General features: G+C 37.1%; 1 protein-coding gene across 7 annotated transcripts in view; it reads right to left on the reverse strand.

Moving 5' to 3' along the window:
* Positions 1-18,807, reverse strand: part of diaph2 (diaphanous-related formin 2) — a 350,703-nt gene that overhangs the window by 252,470 nt on the left and 79,426 nt on the right. For all 7 annotated transcript variants that reach the window (XM_043256805.1, XM_043256804.1, XM_043256807.1 and 4 more), the window contains one exon: positions 5,633-5,772. In XM_043256805.1, the coding sequence (XP_043112740.1) occupies positions 5,633-5,772 (140 nt within the window). The remainder of the gene's footprint in view (positions 1-5,632; positions 5,773-18,807) is intronic.

Genomic DNA, 18,807 nt, shown 5'->3' on the forward strand with positions numbered 1-18,807 from the left:
AAGCAGCCTTGGCTAAACATATGTCATGCCCACATATACACACAAACTATTCAATATGTGAATTTATTATATCAGTAAGCTCTGTTCCAAAACTTGAATGTGCCTACATCCTATCTATCATGCATCCTCATAAGTGACAGACTTGGAACAGTAACACAAAAGGTTTTACACATAGAAAACTCGATGTGTTATTGATAACTATTTTTAAATCAACACTTTTCCTTTTGAAATCAAAATTATGTTTGTCAGAACTGTGGTATTGTGTTTTTTTCCAATTTTCTTGTGTTTACACATTACTATAATAAAAAAAAAGAAAAAAAAAAGAATGAAATTTAAAATGGCTTAAATCGCCCTACAAAAGTTCTAAATGCCTTAAGCAAAAATGCTAACAAAAAAAACAAAATCCTCCTTTTTTCCTTATTACATCATAATAGCAACATGAAACAATTTGCAACTGTGATGCCTAATCACCAGATTAAACTTAAAATAGTTTTCATCGGTTATTTATGTATTTATTTATATTTTATTTACTTTTTTTATGTACTTTTTTTACACTTTGGGTCAGCACACCTTCATAAATATACTGGTCGGCAGTAGTGTTATTATTTAAAATAATTACCATAATACTATACTATAATAATAATTACTATAAAAAAGAAAAATATGTTTTCATTAATTTAAAATACAGTGAAATAAATAAAATACTACTGCTATATATTTATATATTAGGTTAACTTAAATTTTTTAATATTGCTCTGGTAAAAATAAAATATAGTAAAAGAAAAATAAATACAAATATAAAAATAAAAAAATACAAAAACTAAAATTAAAACTAAATTCCAAAACACTAATGAAAGCCAATTCAAAACTGCATTAAAAAAACAGATTCACACAATAGATTAATTAAAAAAACAGATTAGAGATGGCGTCAATAGTTTTTTTATTATTTATTAAAGCATTTTTTCATAGTTTGTGTTGTCCCTTATGCAATCAATAAAATAATAAAGATTTATGCTGACACTGTCCAAAACCCCACTTTGCCTAGGACATTTCCCAACTTTTGGCAGGCACTGGATTAGATTTATTTCTCTCTCCTTATTCACCATTTTGGATAAACACAAACTTACACAACGCGTTATGGAAGGGCTTAATAAGAATGCATGTGCTGCCTTTAAGAACTTTTAAATAATTTAATTAAACTGCTTTCTTGCTTCTTTGGAAGCAGCAAAATTAAGATGCTTACCTTTTGGATAGGAGCCCTGATCCCTTAAATGCTGCCACCATACACATTCACTAGGTTTTGGAAAAGAGATAGTTGGATGTGCGTTTCTAAGCAGTCTGGTGCTTAAAAGAACACACATCGTGACACCTTGAGTGTGATTGTTTTATAGTCTACCATTCTGTACTCATTCTACGCCTCGAGTAGGGCTACAGCCTTTAGGATCGGAGGCTGAACAGATTCCTGTTAAAGAGTATCAAATCTTCAAAGGCACTAATAAGCCCATTACCTCCCGCACATGTGTCCACGGGCGCTGAGCGAAGGACGGCCGCATAGGCAGAATGATGGATTCACAGGCTCTGTGGGGCGGCTGGTAGTGTCAGCACATCTCTGCTTCCTCAGGCTCATGTCCCACACTGCTAACTACAACACATGGCTAGCTTACATTCAAACCCTACACTAGAAAATAAAATAAAATAAATAAAGAAAGAAAGAAGTACTGCTACTACTGAAAAAAAAAACCCTAGGGGGAGAAAAAATGCAGCAACTCCACCATGAAGATTTGGACATAATGAAAAGTTGGAGCCAAGTTCAGGTTTGTCTGATTTTCTCCGGCGCATATCTTTGAGCCTGCAGATTCAATACGGAAGTCACAGCTGGGATTTAAAGTGGAGTGTAAAAGCGGAGAGCGTAATACCAAGGGCTTAGCACAAGAAAGTGAAAAGTCAAGCCCTTTAGACGTTCTGAGGAGTGCAGTGGGGCCATGTCCTGGACAAAATGAGAATTCCTATTGGTGGTGCACTGATGAAGAATCAACGCAGCCTGTACGCCACTGGAGATCTCTCATTGCTCGTCTATGTGCGAAAGCGCAAGATCCATCGGAGCTGTTGGAATGGATGACAAAGCTGGAGGGTTTTATGCATGAGTGGGTGTTAAGAAAGTTCTGGATTACTTCTTGCATTGTAATATTGTTTCTGCACTACATTGCAAGCCTGTGGCACTGTTTGTACAGCTGCATCAGAAAGAAATAAAAACAGAAAGAACGAAAGCATGAGAAAGGCAAGAGGAAATCGCTGCCATTAGTTACAGTGCATATTAACTCTCCATAAATGAGGAAATAAGACCAAATGATTATCTGTTAGTCTGCATTTTGGCAAGTTTGAGAATTCAGAGTTAATGAAACAAGACTACAAGTGTGAAAGAATGATGGATACATAGTGAGAAAAAGCCAGAAGATGAAGATGTAGTCTACCAAAATGAGCAGCGGAGGATTGGTAGAAAAAAAAAACGCATATGAAAAAAATGAGAGGAAGTGGGAAAAAAAAAAAGAAGAAAAAGTGAAATGGTAAAGGAAGATGCTGTATCCGCCCCAAGCACAGCCATCTGTGTATAGATGTGTGAGGCTGTGAGCTCCACACCTGTAAGGGACCACTGGGAAATGAGAGTCTTCTCCAACCCAGCAGCCACCTGGACAGCCAAACAGGTGCTCAACCCAGACAATTAAACTATTACATAAATACAGGCCAACCAATGAGAAGAGATAAGCAGACAAGAACTGAGTTCTTCTCACTTACACCTTAATTTATAATTGATTGATTTACAAAGCATATTTAATTAAGAATTATTTTAAAAGGGTATTACATACAATTTAGGCTCAGCTGTCATAATTCATCATCATTATTACATTTTGGCAAACCTTTTCGAGGATTTAAAATCAGAAACTTGAAGCTTGAAATAAATTACGGTTAAAAGATGTATTATCTGAGCTGTATATTAAAAAAAAAATAATAATGAATCATTTTAGTTTTCTTGTGCCATTGCATTGCCATAGTGACTAGTATTTTTTATAAAAATGTTCATGTTGTCTGTTAAGATTCACTTAAATTGATTAAGGAATATTCTTTTCTAATATCCAAGGACAAAAATCTCACAGAGATAATGGCAACACATTTTTTTTTCTATCTCAAATGTCTCAAAAAAATGGAAATTTAAACTTCACATGTGAAGTCAAAACAGAGCATGTTTTTCACAATAAACAGAATCAAAATTCTCGTATTATTAGTATTCCATCCCATTAAGGCAACATTATTTAAATGAGTTAAATGTGTGTGATAATTTTATCTTTTTACATCCATGAATAAACCATCTTCAACCCCTTTTTGCACTTCTGTGAGTGCAGATTGATTATTATGGGACAGAACATGTTGCAGGAATCATGACTTAAAAGGAATTCACACTCTAACATATTTCTTGCAGAGGACAGAGATAAGGTATGATCGGACTCATGAGTAATTGCACCTTGGCAAAGTAAAGGAACTTGGGGTCATTTTCATCACAAATTAATTTTTCATTCAGCACATACTGTGGCTTTATGTCCAAACATTTCAAACTCATAGTCTTGTTAAAAAAAAAAACAGTGGTTTCAGAAGTAATAAGTTGGGTCCAATAGGAATTAAATCTTCAACAGAAACCTAGCTTGTTTCTAATAGTGTGGGATGGAACAAGTCTAGCTATTCTTTGATTCCTTGATCTAAAGAAACTATTTTTATAATATGTAACACCTCCACCTCAAATTGTCTTTAGATGGTCCATACATATGGAATAAAGCTGAAACAGCACATGAAACTGTCCACTTAGGATAACAGCACTGCATAATGCTCTTGTCATTGGGGCGAATGTCTCAACTACATAAACCCAGAACACTGTAAAGGTTACATTAACATAAAGTATTCAGTGCAAAGGTGGATATTGTGTTTTGTGATCCGTAATAATTAGCTCCACTCATATTAATCATAATGCAAGCATGCCGGTAAGAAGCTTCTTGAGAGAATTCTTTCAGTTTACTTAAAAGGCAAAAAAAAAAAAATGGACAGACTGAGGTAAAAGGTGAATGATATCACCACATCGAGCATGTCCAAGTATGTCACCCCAGGGTGCTTCTCTCTGAGCAAGACCTGACCTTCAGTGGGTGAGCGAGTCACCACTCGGCACCCCTATCTGACTGCATACTCACAAGTTCAGCCATTTGCAAACGCCCGGAGGGTGGTCCTGGCCTCGCCGGCCCCTCAGCGCAAACTGCCCTTTTACCAAGAAGAAGTGCTGACGCCACTCGTCTTCAGCCAGCAAGTCTGATCTTTACAAACAACCTGTCCTCGTGGGGGTACGAAGTGCAGGCTTCTCAAAGAACAATGCTCTGTATCCATTTCCCATGATTAATGGCTAACAGTGGATAAATAATTGGATGCACGGGGCCCCGACGCCACAATGTGATGATCTGATAAAGACAACAGAACGAGATGCCATCCCTTCATTTAATTAGGGCAATAACAAGAGATTACCTTGAGGCGCAGTGTTCTACAACTCACATTCTAGATTATGTGTTCTGTGACAGGAAAACAATAGCAAAGTCATTCCGGTGTTTGTGTTCCTTTGACTCATTGCACTGTACCACCATCTGGGGAGAAGGGCAGGGCCGTCTATTAATTGCTTTCCAGTGCAAAACACATCTGTTGAGAGCATGGTGCATAATGCCATCGGATCAAATGGCGGTTCCGCTCGGGTCCTTTCTCCCACTGCGCAACGGTGGACTTAAAGAGATCGTCTGCCTGCCAATTGTGTGATGACCACTTTATATGCTGCGCTCATTGATTCACATTAAGAGCCATCTCTCAGACAGTGCTCTGGTAAATAATTGAGAGAGTCTGCTGTCACATAGTGTTCCTCTGAGCTACTGGGACCAAATTAAATTTGAAAATCCCGTCCATGAGAGGGGAGGTGAGACGACTTTCTGGGAGAGCAGGCTGGGGAAAATGAGTTGGGTCTTATTATGAATGAATGAATGAATGAGAAGAGGCAAAAAAATAAAAATAAATTATTTTAAGTACATTAGGCACGATCAGAAGAGATTAAGGAAACAGTTGAGGAACGACGGGATACACACTTTACTGGAGGGACTTGAAAGTGAAGGCGTTTGGTCTTGTAGTGGTGGTTGGTGCGCTTATTAACGTTTCAGAGAATGGCTGGCTGTCTGAAGTGTTAAAAAAAGGATTTCCTATCTATTAGAGCTTAATAGATAGAGAGGGGGAGATGACAGGTCCAGGCTCAAAGTGGCTGGTGGATACACTCATTTAGTCGGCCATACTATGGGCCACGCTTATTTAACCAGAATTGGGGATCCATACCGACTGGAGGTTAAAAGACTCATTGACAGATTTCCAATTAGCGTCCTGAAAGAAAACTGTCAAAATCGCCACGTGCAGACTGGAAAATTAGGTTTAACTTATCATTTGACAGTGAGAAGGTGGTTGGAGGTGGCTGAAAAGAGTGTTGATATGTCACAGTTTCTCGTCAGAATGTGGAGAGAATGAAACAGTTAGTGCTGTGGACAGAGTGTATGAGAAATGACTGACTGACCTGACAGGGTTGCTGGTCAAGGACACGCGCAGAGACTCCAGGCAGTTGAGCAGTTTGTCTTCGGAGATGCCTGAGCGCAGCTCGTGCACGTACTCCTGTGACGAGAGAGTACACTCGTGCTTGCTGTTCCTCAGTCCACCCTGCGGGAACGAGACACATTAAGGGATCAGCCACTGCACCGCTGCGCTTTACACCCTGTTAGGCCTGTCACACGTTAATTACGACATCTGTATTAGACTCGATCATCGCAGGAGTTCATGAGCTTCCTAAGAAAGCTCTCTCTGCTTCTACTTGCGATTTCTGACTCTGTTTTTCAGCTTTATTTTGACAATAAATGAGCAAAAGCATTGGAATCCTCATCATTTGACGACAGGCAGAAAATACTAGGAGGGGGAAGTAGTTACCAACACCTGATTTGTGGATGAGGCAGCGCCCCTGTGCTCCCAGCTGTATCCCAGTCTCCAGCAGGTGAGAATGATTACCAACACTCCATAACTGCAGACTCACTTCCTCCCTAAATCAGCAGACTGCCCACCCACAGAACTGACTGACACAGAGCTAGCAGCTAGACTAGTCAGCAGGAGCTGCCTCATGCTAATTCTACAGTACCCACACACACACACACACACACAGTAATGGGAAATGCTCCCACACAATATAAAAACAGCAAAATGAAGTGCTTATTAAAATATAATATTTTTGCACTGATATGGAGTGAATGCTATTGTTGGGCACTCAATGGCTATATTCACAGAATACAGCTGTTGACCATGTTGGGGAGTTTAATATGGTTCATATGTGTTCATACACATTTTATGAAGAGTGACAACGGTGTTATATAAACAAATTAACTTTGTTACTACTGATGACTCAAGCTTTAAAGAACATCTATGAATAAACGAATGAACTGCACAAAAGATGCTTAAAACATGGTTTAAAAAAAAATAAAAAAAAGCCTTTTTATTATGTAAACCTTGTTAAAAAATGTTTAAGTGACTGCAGAGAATGTAAATCAGAACCCAATCATAATGTTTTGCACATTAAACTGAAAAAAGAAAATAATCATTTTAAAATGTGATTACAAGTTCAATGGTTCCTAAAGTTTCTACACAGTAATCCCTATGGCTCTCTGACCTCTTTAGTTATCATTACCATTAGAATCACCTAAATAAATATATATTAATGGTATTAACTCGATAACAATAATTTAACACACACACACAAAAAAAAAAAACAACTAAACTAAACAATATAACAGCACAAAATAAGACAGTAAAGTTAAGAATAAAATATATTTTCTAAAAACATTCTGTTGTATCCACATGACAATTTAATTTATTGACTGTGCTGTAATACATGTTCTACTCACAATCCCACACTTATGAAAGGCATACAGACAGTAAATCTTTGCACATACATATGCTACATTTTTTTTTATTGTTCTATTCCTTTACTTTGTGGTTCATCTGTTTGCTTTGCACAGATGAAGGACTTTAATCGAGCACTGGCGTATAAAATAAAACATCATTACGAACAGGAAACAGATAAAATACTAAGAACAAATCAATTTAGTGACAGGCTGAATTGTCTTATCATCCCCTTCTACCTATATAACCAGGCCTAGGTGGATTTATTCACGGCAGTCGCGCATACAAAAATCAATTTCTGTGCAAGCTGCCAAGCTCGCAGATTTTTGTGACTGCTTTCTTCGCTCTCTTGCTCTAGACAGACAGACAGACAGAGTGAAGATTGTCAATCTGTTACCTGCACTGCACCCCTTGGGCAAAAGAATCGAAAACTGTGCCATGCGTTCCACTTTTTATATACCACATCATTCTTATTCTTGTCATTTTACTTAGGTTTCTTTTATTTTTATATATATTTTTTTTCACAGTTGTGTTCTATCTTATTCAAGTCATCCATGTGTTTCCTTTTCTTTTGAAGCTGTTTTCTATCCGTATGTTCTGAAAACAACAACCTGCCAAACGAGGCAAAGGAAAAAGAAGAGGGCGGCGGAGCACAGGGTGGGCTGTCAAAGTCACCCGTGTAGACGGAGGGATGAATTAATGCAGACAGAGAAGTATGTAGGGTAGTATGGAGCGAGTATTAGCGGTTTCTTCCCTGGTACGAATGCGCTTTAATGTCGGCGTCCCAGGATGTGGCTTCCCCAGCAGGCAAGCTGCACTAATAGGCAGTCTTGGAGGAATAAACAGGGCATCTTTGTGATGGAGTCCCATTTCTGCTCTGTCGAGGCGCAGCGAAGAAACTCCGACACGGGCGGCAGCGCTGGTTTATATAGCAACAGGAAAATAAATGAGCCATTACTATAGGCAAGTAGGGGGTTGCGATGGGGAGACACTGTACGTGTTGAGTCTGCAGAACGTGTAAACATGGCAGACAGCGCAGTGATTTACTCTGGTGCGATCAGCAGGTGTTAGCATTAGGTTTTAAGCAGTTGGTTAAACGTAGGCGGTGGTTTAGAACGACATGACGGGTTGTTGTTGCAATAAAAGCGGCCTTGATGTTGACTGGCAGCTGTGAATCTGCACTGACCTTGTGTATTCTGGTACCATCATTTGTCTGAAAAAGATGTTCAAAAAGAAGCAGAGCTCTGCAGAGTTCTTGCATGACTCCTTATAAAAGAATAAAAAAGTGAGATCTAACTACTCTTTAAATTGATGCGAACTCACTTAGTCCATTTTCTCTCTCTGTCTCTCTCTCTTTCTGTCAGAGTATAAGAACAACACCCTCCCCCAAACACATCTGAGGCACTCAGGTTGAAGATATTCGTCTCTTTCTTCTCAGGCAGGTCCTCATACTTGAATTTGTCTTGATCTGGATCCAACTAAAGATCACTCGGATCATCTGCCTCTATAGTTCAGATGAGGGAATCCGAGGGACCAGATATGACTGGTGTGCTTATACCTGCCTGATAGAAGTAATGGGGTGTGTGTGTGCAAGAGAGGTTATTACTTCCCTCATTACTGTCTCTAGTAACTGTAGTTGCCCCTGGCTCTTTCCAGACCTGCTGCAGACAGCCATCTCGGATTCACTGAACCACAGGCAGAGCTGCTTTCTGCCTCAATATGAGAGGAACCACATGATGGCTGAGTAACTATGAGTATCTTTACATTATCCAGATTATCCTTAGGTTGGAAAAGCAAAAGGTACCTGTAACTTTTCTGTTCTGCATAACACGTACTTCTCATTTTTATTGTTAAGGGTTGGTGCAAACCCCTAATAAACTTTATATTATATTTTGGCACACTACTTATTCCAGATGCACCAATTTTCAGCTGTTGTTTTTTGTTTTATATATTGTATCCATAATTGCTGACAACCAATGAAGTTAATAAATTAATAGAATATTAGTATTATATGTTGCCATTTTGTCTAAAATGTAAACAATAAAAACCGTAATTAATTGTTCAAAATGCTACAACTACATTTAGGTATAATAACAAATGATTTGCCAAAATATTCAATTTAACAGTGTTATAAATTGAGTACTTTTTAACAATTAACTTTAAGTGTGAAAGACATAATGATGTATACAAATGTTTACATATATACAGGTTTTTATTGAAAAAGTGTAACATTAAAATTTGGCAACGACAATGTTAAGCTTTAATTACTGAATATAATATATTATTGTGATATACACACACACACACATAAATACATACATGCACACACACACATTTAGTGTCGTCAATACCCTTAAATACAAAATCCCTTGGATTAAGTATTACAAACAGATCAAGTTTGTTACAAAAATTAAAAAATGAAAAGGAAGGGCAAAGTGCTCTCTGTATTTCTTCCCTTGCCAAAAACAGGCAGAACCCTCAATCTAACCCACTCAAGAAAGAGAGTTTCTGGTTTCACTATCCATTGACCTTTACCACTGGAAACCAAAGACAGGCCATAATATGCTGCTTAATGACCCTGGCCAGCTCAATCCGTTGGGATGATATCAACATTACACCAGACCACACTAATCATGCAGACAGCCACATCCACTGGTTCACTGTAATTGGGTTTCTGCTGTTGGCTGACGAGAACATGGGGGAATGGTCTGTGTGCGGGCACGCAGCACATAGAAAGAAAGAAAAAGAGAGACAGAGATAAGGAGAAGAGACCGACCAGCAGATGGATCGAGCGCTGGAGAGATAAAGAGAAGAAAAAGAGATAGACTTGGAAAGGAAGGGAGAGAGGAGAGAGAATCAGAGCTCAGTGAAAAGACCAATACAGTCCTTTGACCAAACCCAAAGTGTTCATCTCCGAGTCTTATTGAATCCTTATTTGTCAATAACAGTATTTCCTGCCAGAAACAATAGTGCAGGGAACAATTACTCCACTGAGCTTGTCAATTTCACTTTGGTACAGGGACACTGGCTGGCTATAAGTGTGTATGTGTGTTTTCTTCCTGACTGTGATACGGCCTTGGCACGATGTGATGTGAGAGAGTGCAACTATCGCAAAAGGAGGGGACGAGCCCGCTGCGTTTCTCTGCACCTCTGCATCCTACACCCATTGATAATGAGACAGCAGCAAACTGACAGGCTGCGCGGGGACCCGCTACTGAGTGCCACATGCTGTCACAAACAACTGTTTACTATGAAGGGGACAAAAAGGGGTCTTCCTCAAGGGGGCACTAATTGGTTTTAAAAGTCAAATCCTCCAGTAAATAAATGCAAAAAATATTTTTTAGCCTAGATATTTTTTTTGTTTTGTTTCCAGAAAAAAACAAAAACTAGTCAAAATTAAGTGAACTTTTACTTGAAACAGCCCAAATAATCTGCCAGTGGTGTAAGCAAAATAATCTTGTTTTATGTTTGAAATAAAATGATTTTGCTTACCCTATTGGCAAACAATTTAACTTGTTCTTAGCAACAAGACACTGCTTTTTACTTCTTGATGTAAGAATCTTTAGATATTTTGGCTGGAAACAACACAAAAAACATTTTTTGCAGTGTAGGCTCTTTTATTATTTTATTTATTTAATTTTTTTTTTTTATCTGAAATGGAAATACAATGATTGTTTAAAAAAAAATTTTTGTTTAAACCTATTAATCCAAAAAAACGGTAACTAAAATATAAAAGTAAGTCTGCACAGTATTAACTGTAGTAACAGTATTCCTAGTAACAGTATTTTAATAGAATTTTAAATTGTAATAATATTTTTAAATATTAAAACAGACTAGCGTTGGGAAATATTATTACAATTTAAACAACAGTTTTCCATTTTAATATATTTTAAAACTGAATTTATTTCTGATTCTGAGTCAAAGCTGATTCTTAAGTGACATGTTCCTTTTAATATTCTAATATATTGATTTGGTGCTTAAAAAACATTTCTTATTACCAATGCTGTAAACAGCTGTGCATTTTTGTTCATATTTTTTGTGATTTTTTTTTCTTCTGTACTCTTTGATTAATAGAATGCTCAATAACATTTATTTGAGAAAAAAAAAAAAACACTGCTAATGTACTACACTTTCCTATTTCTATGGAAACAGCCATTTTTTGCAATGACTTCCTGAATGATGTCATTATCCGGCTCTGTGCGCACAGGATGCTCCACAGTAATCTGGGTCCAGATCTGGATCTAGATCGGCAGATGCGCGTCTGTTTGCAGTCAGATATGCGCGGAGAGAGCATGATTACGAGCTGATGGAGGAGAGCGATAGCGGTGCGTCACACATTGTGGATGTAATTTATCTCTGCGTGAGGTCACCGCAGCGGAATAATTCTGTTAAATTACGCTTCGTAACTGAGTGTCACTTTAATAGGGAGTAAACAGATAACCTGCTGCCGATACCCCCATGACTCTATCTCTTCCATACTTCGCGTGACCTTGTCGAATATCTCGGTGACAGCAGTAAGGGGCCATCAAAGTAAGAAAAGCAGTTATCATCAGTGTGCACCCATGAGCATGACCGTCAGGTGCACACACAATAACAGGATGTGACTTAACAACTCAAACTGAAAAAATACTACAGCAAAACTCCACGGAGAGAGCCAATATGCACACTATGAAACAGCGGGACCTTGAAATAATCTTTTGTGCATTTAATGTCTTGTGTGAATTAAATTATATTAATATTCGGATCCCTCTATAAACACCCGAAATGATTGGTGATAATGGGGTTTTTAATTACCTCTTCTTTGTACATGATTAATGAAAATTACTGGAGTGCCCCACTGATCTTTTTGAAAAATAATACAGATATAATCGTTGCAATTAGTGCACATGAAGCCATATCAAAGCCAAGTGGTTGTGAATGTTTTATTCCATTATTTACTGCTCATTAGTGCATGATTGACAGTTTTACTGAGGGGGAGCCAGCTCATACTCCATAGGAAAACAAGCAAACCTACAAAACAGAAGCTCACAATGAAAACACAAACACACACGTGTATTTAAAAAAAAAAAAAAAAAAAAAAAAAAAAGAAAAATGTATCCCGCTCTCTCAAGTTTCTAGTCTCCATGGTCTGAAAGGTCAGCAGAATGCAGCATCAGTTGAGATGCATGGACAATAGCACCCATAGAAAGACCCTGAGGACACCCACTGCTACTCAATGATAAGTCTTTTGATGTGTCCAGGGAGCTGCACTCACTGGGTTATTTCCCATCAAGACATGCAGCTTTGCACTTTCTCTTCTTAAGAACACACAAGGAGTGGCGTCCCACAGGGAACGCAGTCTAAGTTATCATAAAGGAGAAGTGCCACCCTGCTTACGAATAGCTAACTACTTATTTATCACCTCAGGAAACATGGACAGATGTTGAGATATTTAAGGGAAAGTTCTGTGCTCAAAACAAATTAAACACTCCCACGGCATCTGCAACAAGCTTTGTTTGAGCAGCACATGTTTTTGACTCACCCCCAAGACAAACGTGTAAAAAAAAAAAAAAAAAAAAAAGTAATACAAATGTGTATTTTTAACGACGATAACTGTCAAATGTGTCAAATGAACAACCTACTCAGTATGCATAAAAAAAAAATCAGTTCATAAAAGCCATTAAATCATGAATGAGCCACTCGGATCACACTTTATATTTATAATGTGCTAAAAAGAAACAATTTACTTGTGTTATTTGTTCATGAAAAGGACTCTGCTGGTCAGGCTATTTCAGATTCATGAAAAAGGGTGTTAAGAATCATTTAATGAAGAATCAAACTATGTTGGACACAATATATACTATATTATACTGTACTATACTATATACATACAGTATATATTAGGGTTACACTGATAGATGATAGTGTCATGTATCTAGATACTGACGATATAAGATGACTAAGACAACATTAGGATCATTCTACAATTAATGTATAAAACTATTATTATTTGTAGTCGTAGTTGTACTATTATGTGGCTTGTTACTCCCTGCTATTTCACCTCAACGCCGCACATTCAAAATCAAAACAAAAAAATCATAAGAGTAATTTGTTGTAATGTGCCTTACATTGAAGGTCTATAGGACAAGGTATCATGCTGGAATTAAAATATGCACTATTTAAAAAAAAAAAAAAAAAAAACGGCAACAAGTACTAAATATTATAAATAAAAGCAAAGATACGAGCAATGCATTTCTGCTCCTAAAATCTCTGGAATGGCACAGATTTCAACGTAAGCGCCTCAAATGTTATTTTTGTTTGTTTACTCGTTCAAACCAACCACAGAACGAGATAACATGACAGATATTGCAAATTTCTGTTGAGCCTGGAACACTTCATTAAATGCATCTGCTTCTGAGCTCCAGTCATGCGGCATTTCACCCGGTCACAGCCACTTAGCTGACTCAACACTACCAGTGTGTTGTGTCATTTTAAAATGGAAGCCATCCAACAGCAAATCTCTTCACATCCTCCACCTGCACATTAAAGCACTGATGCTCACTCTGTTGAAAGCACACTGTACAAAACAGGCAGGTGAGTGAGACCTAAATAAAAGCAATACAAAAGCACAGCACTTATAAAACTATCTGAATCACAATTCTCCATTCAGGGGGGAAAACACAGGTCTCAGGCATGAAGCCAAGTTATTTGAGAATGGCAAACAAAGTAATGGCTATGTGTTGATTAAAGAAGGATCCCTGAAAGGCTTCATACAACAGCAGGTGGTAAGGCATGATGAGATTACAGCATTAGAAGCTTTTCTCCCAACCTTCCAATGCAAACACAGATTCCTATATATTCAGTTTAATAGGCCCTTATTGACCAAGGCTTCTGGGACCAAGACGAGCAGAAGGCAGAAGACTGGTAGGTCAAACAAGGGCGCTAGACCCAAGACCACCCATGGGTCAGCAAAGGTTTGGTCAGAAAAAAAAAAGCAAAGAGTTATTATTGACTGAAACATCATGAACTAAGCAATTTAGTCAAATTGTACATCGTACGATTCTATAGAATGACCTTGTGCTTTCTCAAATAACAGGAAGCAAATTATGCAGGAAAATAATTGGCAAAAGATTATAATGTTTCAGAGATCAGAGTATGCATTAACCTCTGTACTGCAGTCCTCAATAAACTGATTTAACATTCTCACGACTTATTGATGTAAGAGCTTTTTTTTTTCTTTTCTTAGCCTACCGGTCAAATAAATGCTTTTCAAAGCAACAGAGCAGAGGCCAAAAGGACATGGTCTGTTTTTTTTTTCCTTTCTTTTTTTAATAGATAAAAGCTGAAATGTCCAAATACAAAGTCCACTGCTGAAGATTCCACAGCTGTCAAAAGCAAAGCCTTTAAGTGCACATCAGCACCAAACACATTTATTTTACATAGGCTACAAGAAGAAAAAGCACTTGACAGCTTGAGGTTGCTCACTTTAGCAGGACTTTAACAACACATGATCGTTGTCTCGTCCGTCATTTGATCCTGACAAGGACACACACACACACACACACACACACACACACACAACACACTAACCTCTCAAATTCCTGCCATACAACTGCACCTGCAAAGAAAATTGTTCAGCTGTTTGCTCAGAGCAGCATGAAAGAATCTATAATTCCTAGGGTTTCCACTGAATTTAAATGCACAATAACCAGATCGCTTTCTACTGAAATAAAACAATCAAGACCGGAAGCTCATTTCATCACCCAATATAATTATCCATAGAGTTTTAGTCATTTTGAAATCAAGTGTGGAAAATATATATTATACACTTATCAGCATGTATCGATAAACACTAAAAACGTAATTAAAAACAATAGCAAATCACATACTGTACATTACATGTTGATTTCACTTGTGTTCAGAACGGCTAATTTAATAGTTTTGATTGTTTCATTTTAAATATACAAAAGTGTAGAACTGTATTTTTTAATTTACTGATTAACATTGTGAAATTTTTGCTGAAGCCTGAGGGGGTGTTTTTTTTTTTAATATATTTTTTAAAAAAATTGCATGTAATTGCAGCAACATTTACGGTTTTATCTGCAAAAACCAAGTTATAGAGAACAAATAGTTATAGAATTTTTTTTGGAGGCGGTAAACCGTTATTGTGTAAGTCACACTAGTACATTCTTTTAAAGATCTGATTGTATGAGGCATCTGCGGCGCATCTTGTTGATAATTTCCATTTGGAGACCTGTTAGAACAGGTCAGCATGCAGCAGACAGAAAGTGCATTGGGCCTTGAGTGCTTTATTATCAGTTTAGGCAGCAGATTATTGAAGGAGATGCCCTTCACTGTAGGGTTTTTGGAAGTTTTGGAAGTCAAGTCAAGTGTGGACAAAGTCAGGCTGGAGTTTGTAGATGAAATTAGGCCATTTCCAACCTCCCTCTTAAGTTGAAGCAGAAAACGAGAGGAAGGAAATCAAGTTAAAAACATTTCATCCCATGCAAAATGGATTCTGAGAAAAAATACAACTTTTATTTATTTTTTTAATCCAGAAATATGAAACTATCAATAAAACATTACTGAAGCCAGAGATATCTAAACACCTCTCAGTGCAACTCTGAAATTCATGGAAAGATGAGAGGACAAAACCAACCTGTTCCAAACAACTTGAGGCTGTTTACTGATAAATAAAATAAAATTCCGGAGATGAGGGCTGCCTCAATAAGCATGGCAAATGAATACATTAATAAAATATTTGGACATCAAAGACAGCTCTTCACAAAAATATATATTTGCTTTAAACACATTATGTTGAAATGGAAATAAAATTGCCACACTGTAAAAAGGGTTTTAAGACGATTGTTAAAAAATAAAAATTGCTTTATCTTATGCAAAGAACGGACATTGTTTTCCTTATTACATTTCAAAAATGTTCTAATTTTGCAGTGGAAAAACAAGCTCTTGCAGAGCAGCTGTGTATGAGCAAGACTGAGGCAAGGAGTAAACTGTTTTTTTTTTTTTTTTTTTTTTTTTCCTGCTACTTTCTCGTTTTCACTAATCATGTCCAGCTCTCAGTGGCTCAGCAGTGCCGTGAATGTTTTATGCTCATAAACAAGCTTTCTTGCATTTTAATCAACCTTTTCAATTAGGAACTAATTAATACCTAACAGGAGGGACGTCTGTCACTTTGAGGATAAGAGAGACTCCACAAGTCACTGTCTCACTATTACCTCACTGAGACGAAGGAAGAGCGAGAAATTGAGACAAAGTGAAAAAGACCTTACAAGAACATATTTAAATGTCTTTTATTGCCTATCCTGCATCTCGATGCAAGAAAACAGTATTAAGATCATGTTAGAAGCTCTGCCACCCATCTTAAATCTTGTCAGAAAGCAAAGACTAAAGACACATTCTGTCTGCTGAGAAAAATCACTGCAGTTCTACTCTGCTACGCATCACACATCAAAGAGTACTAGCGTTCAGGGGATGCTTGTGAGATGAAGCTGTGCTGTAAATTACAGACTCAATCAGCTGATTTCAAATACAAGCAGGCTTGTGAATGCAGTTTTAAATGTTTACAAAAGCAATTCACTGATGTCGAAGTACAGAGACAGTTCAGGATATCTGAGGTACTTTTAAATATTTAACCATATGCCAACATTTCCTTAAAAGGAAATCAAAGTACAATTTCACAGTAGACTTCAGACTTTTATTACAAGGACAAAAAAAAGACTAAGTAAACTACCATAAATAAAGTCATACAGGTTTTAAATTACATGTATCCTGTATAAAAAGGATGTACAATGTTTTTACATGCTAGACAGAATAAGTCACGCTGCGAATATGCGTTTTCCATAATGCACTAAAACATGACTAAAACACAGATAATGAATAACTAAAAACAAAGATTTCCTAAGTTTTAAATTATATATTAGTTTTGCACATCAACAAAAATTAAATTTTCATCTGCTAAAATCAGATGCTTTAGTTCATTTCTTTCCAACTAAAATGTATTTAGTCATTGTGTTGTAATTTCATGTAAAAGAACAAACATGAACACTGAAAGTATGTTTTGAAGGTGACTGTAAGCTAAAAGCATACAGATATACCAAGACCAGTGAAAAGCAGGGTTGAAATTCTGCATTAGAGCAGAAAGGACTGGCATGAATGTTTCTATTACTGCTGAATTTATCATCCATAGAAATGTGTCTTTCTACATGCCAGGTAGAGAAGAACAGGCTTTCAAGGTGATTTGTTGCACTGCATAGCGGAGTGTTTATTTCATCCTTTGGTCAATCAATTGAAAAGGGCAGTCAATCGAGCTCATAGTCTTAAAAGGTCCGTGTGGACTTCCCTATTCAATGAGCATGAAAGAGAATATAGGCAGGTTGACTCGGGTAGCTTCAGCAGCACCTTGAAGGACACTAGAGCCCAATCAAGGCAAGCTGCACTTTTTAGTATATTCACACAGTGTCATAGACTGGTAAACAAGAGGCCCATTTAAAAGGTAAATCACAGCGGATCTCATTTGGGCTCAGCCGGAGTCTCGGCTGAATTGATTGTAGCATATGGGTCTAATGAACTGGCTCCTTTGCAGACAGCGGAGGGGTAGTGCCACCCAAACAGCCTTACTGGGCAGAAAGACGAGAGTGAAGAAATAAATGAGTACTGGTGTCTGATGTGATGTTCTCCATCTCTCCCTCAAGCTTTATTCTTTTATTCTCCTCTGAGGATGGGGAAAAACAAGTGTAATCTACACTTAACAAAACACACAACGGATACAAGTCCTGTTTTGTTTACCGCAAATAAGTGGACGTTTTAGATTTCAGATTTAATGGGAAGTCTGATAGACAAAGATGCACTCCAACTAGAACTTTAACTTAGTTTAAAGTCCATCACTAAAAAATTGACAGCGCAGCGGCCAGGGTGCCCGAGAGAATTGGTGCAGAGATGGAGGAAAGACAGAAACAGACAAAGAGAGACAAAAAGAAACACCAAGAACCGAGAAGAAGGCAGCAGTGGTAGTGAACTTGGGGAACTTTTAGTGAGGGTTAAACAGGGCCCCTTGAGTTAGCTGTTAACTGCCGAGGTGGTATTCCTGCTGGGATGAGATGTGTCTGTCATGCAGACCCAGAGACTGACCTGACTTTTGGCTGTTGAACTGCTCAGGGAAAAGAACTGCAGTGATTAATGACACCACAGCTGAGCAGGTGATGCTTATATATATATATATATATATATATATATATATATATATATATATATATATATATATATATATACACACACATATATATATAAATTTTGGCAGTAGAAGATCTTGGCAATCAAAACAATTACATTGTGCAAAAAAATCTTCAAGTAAATGCTATTATAGAAAAGCTCAAATAAATATGTAGCATATTAAACTACTAAGTATTCATCAGCAAGAACATATTCAAAATAAAAAACAAGAAATGCCTCTTGAGCGTTAAATATTATATAAAATATCAGAATGATTTCTAAGACCCAAGTAATTGCTGCAGAAAATTCAGCTTTGCAGGAACTAATTGCAGAATTTTTAATTAAAACAGAAAAGAGTTGCTTTAAATTTAAACGATTTAACATAACAAATGAGTTTTACTGTTATATTCTCTTTTTTTTTTTAAATACATTTTTGGTATGCACAACAGACCCTTTGAAAAACATCTTACCATTCTCAATTTTTTAATGCTAGCCTACATATCACTGTTTTTATTTATTTAAAAATAGGCAAATATTCAATATACTATATTTATTATTTGTATTTCGTATTTAATTCAAATTTGCGTATGTGCATTTAAA

The sequence above is a fragment of the Puntigrus tetrazona genome, chromosome 14 (assembly GCF_018831695.1).
Source record: "Puntigrus tetrazona isolate hp1 chromosome 14, ASM1883169v1, whole genome shotgun sequence".
Taxonomy (NCBI): Eukaryota; Metazoa; Chordata; class Actinopteri; order Cypriniformes; family Cyprinidae; genus Puntigrus; species Puntigrus tetrazona.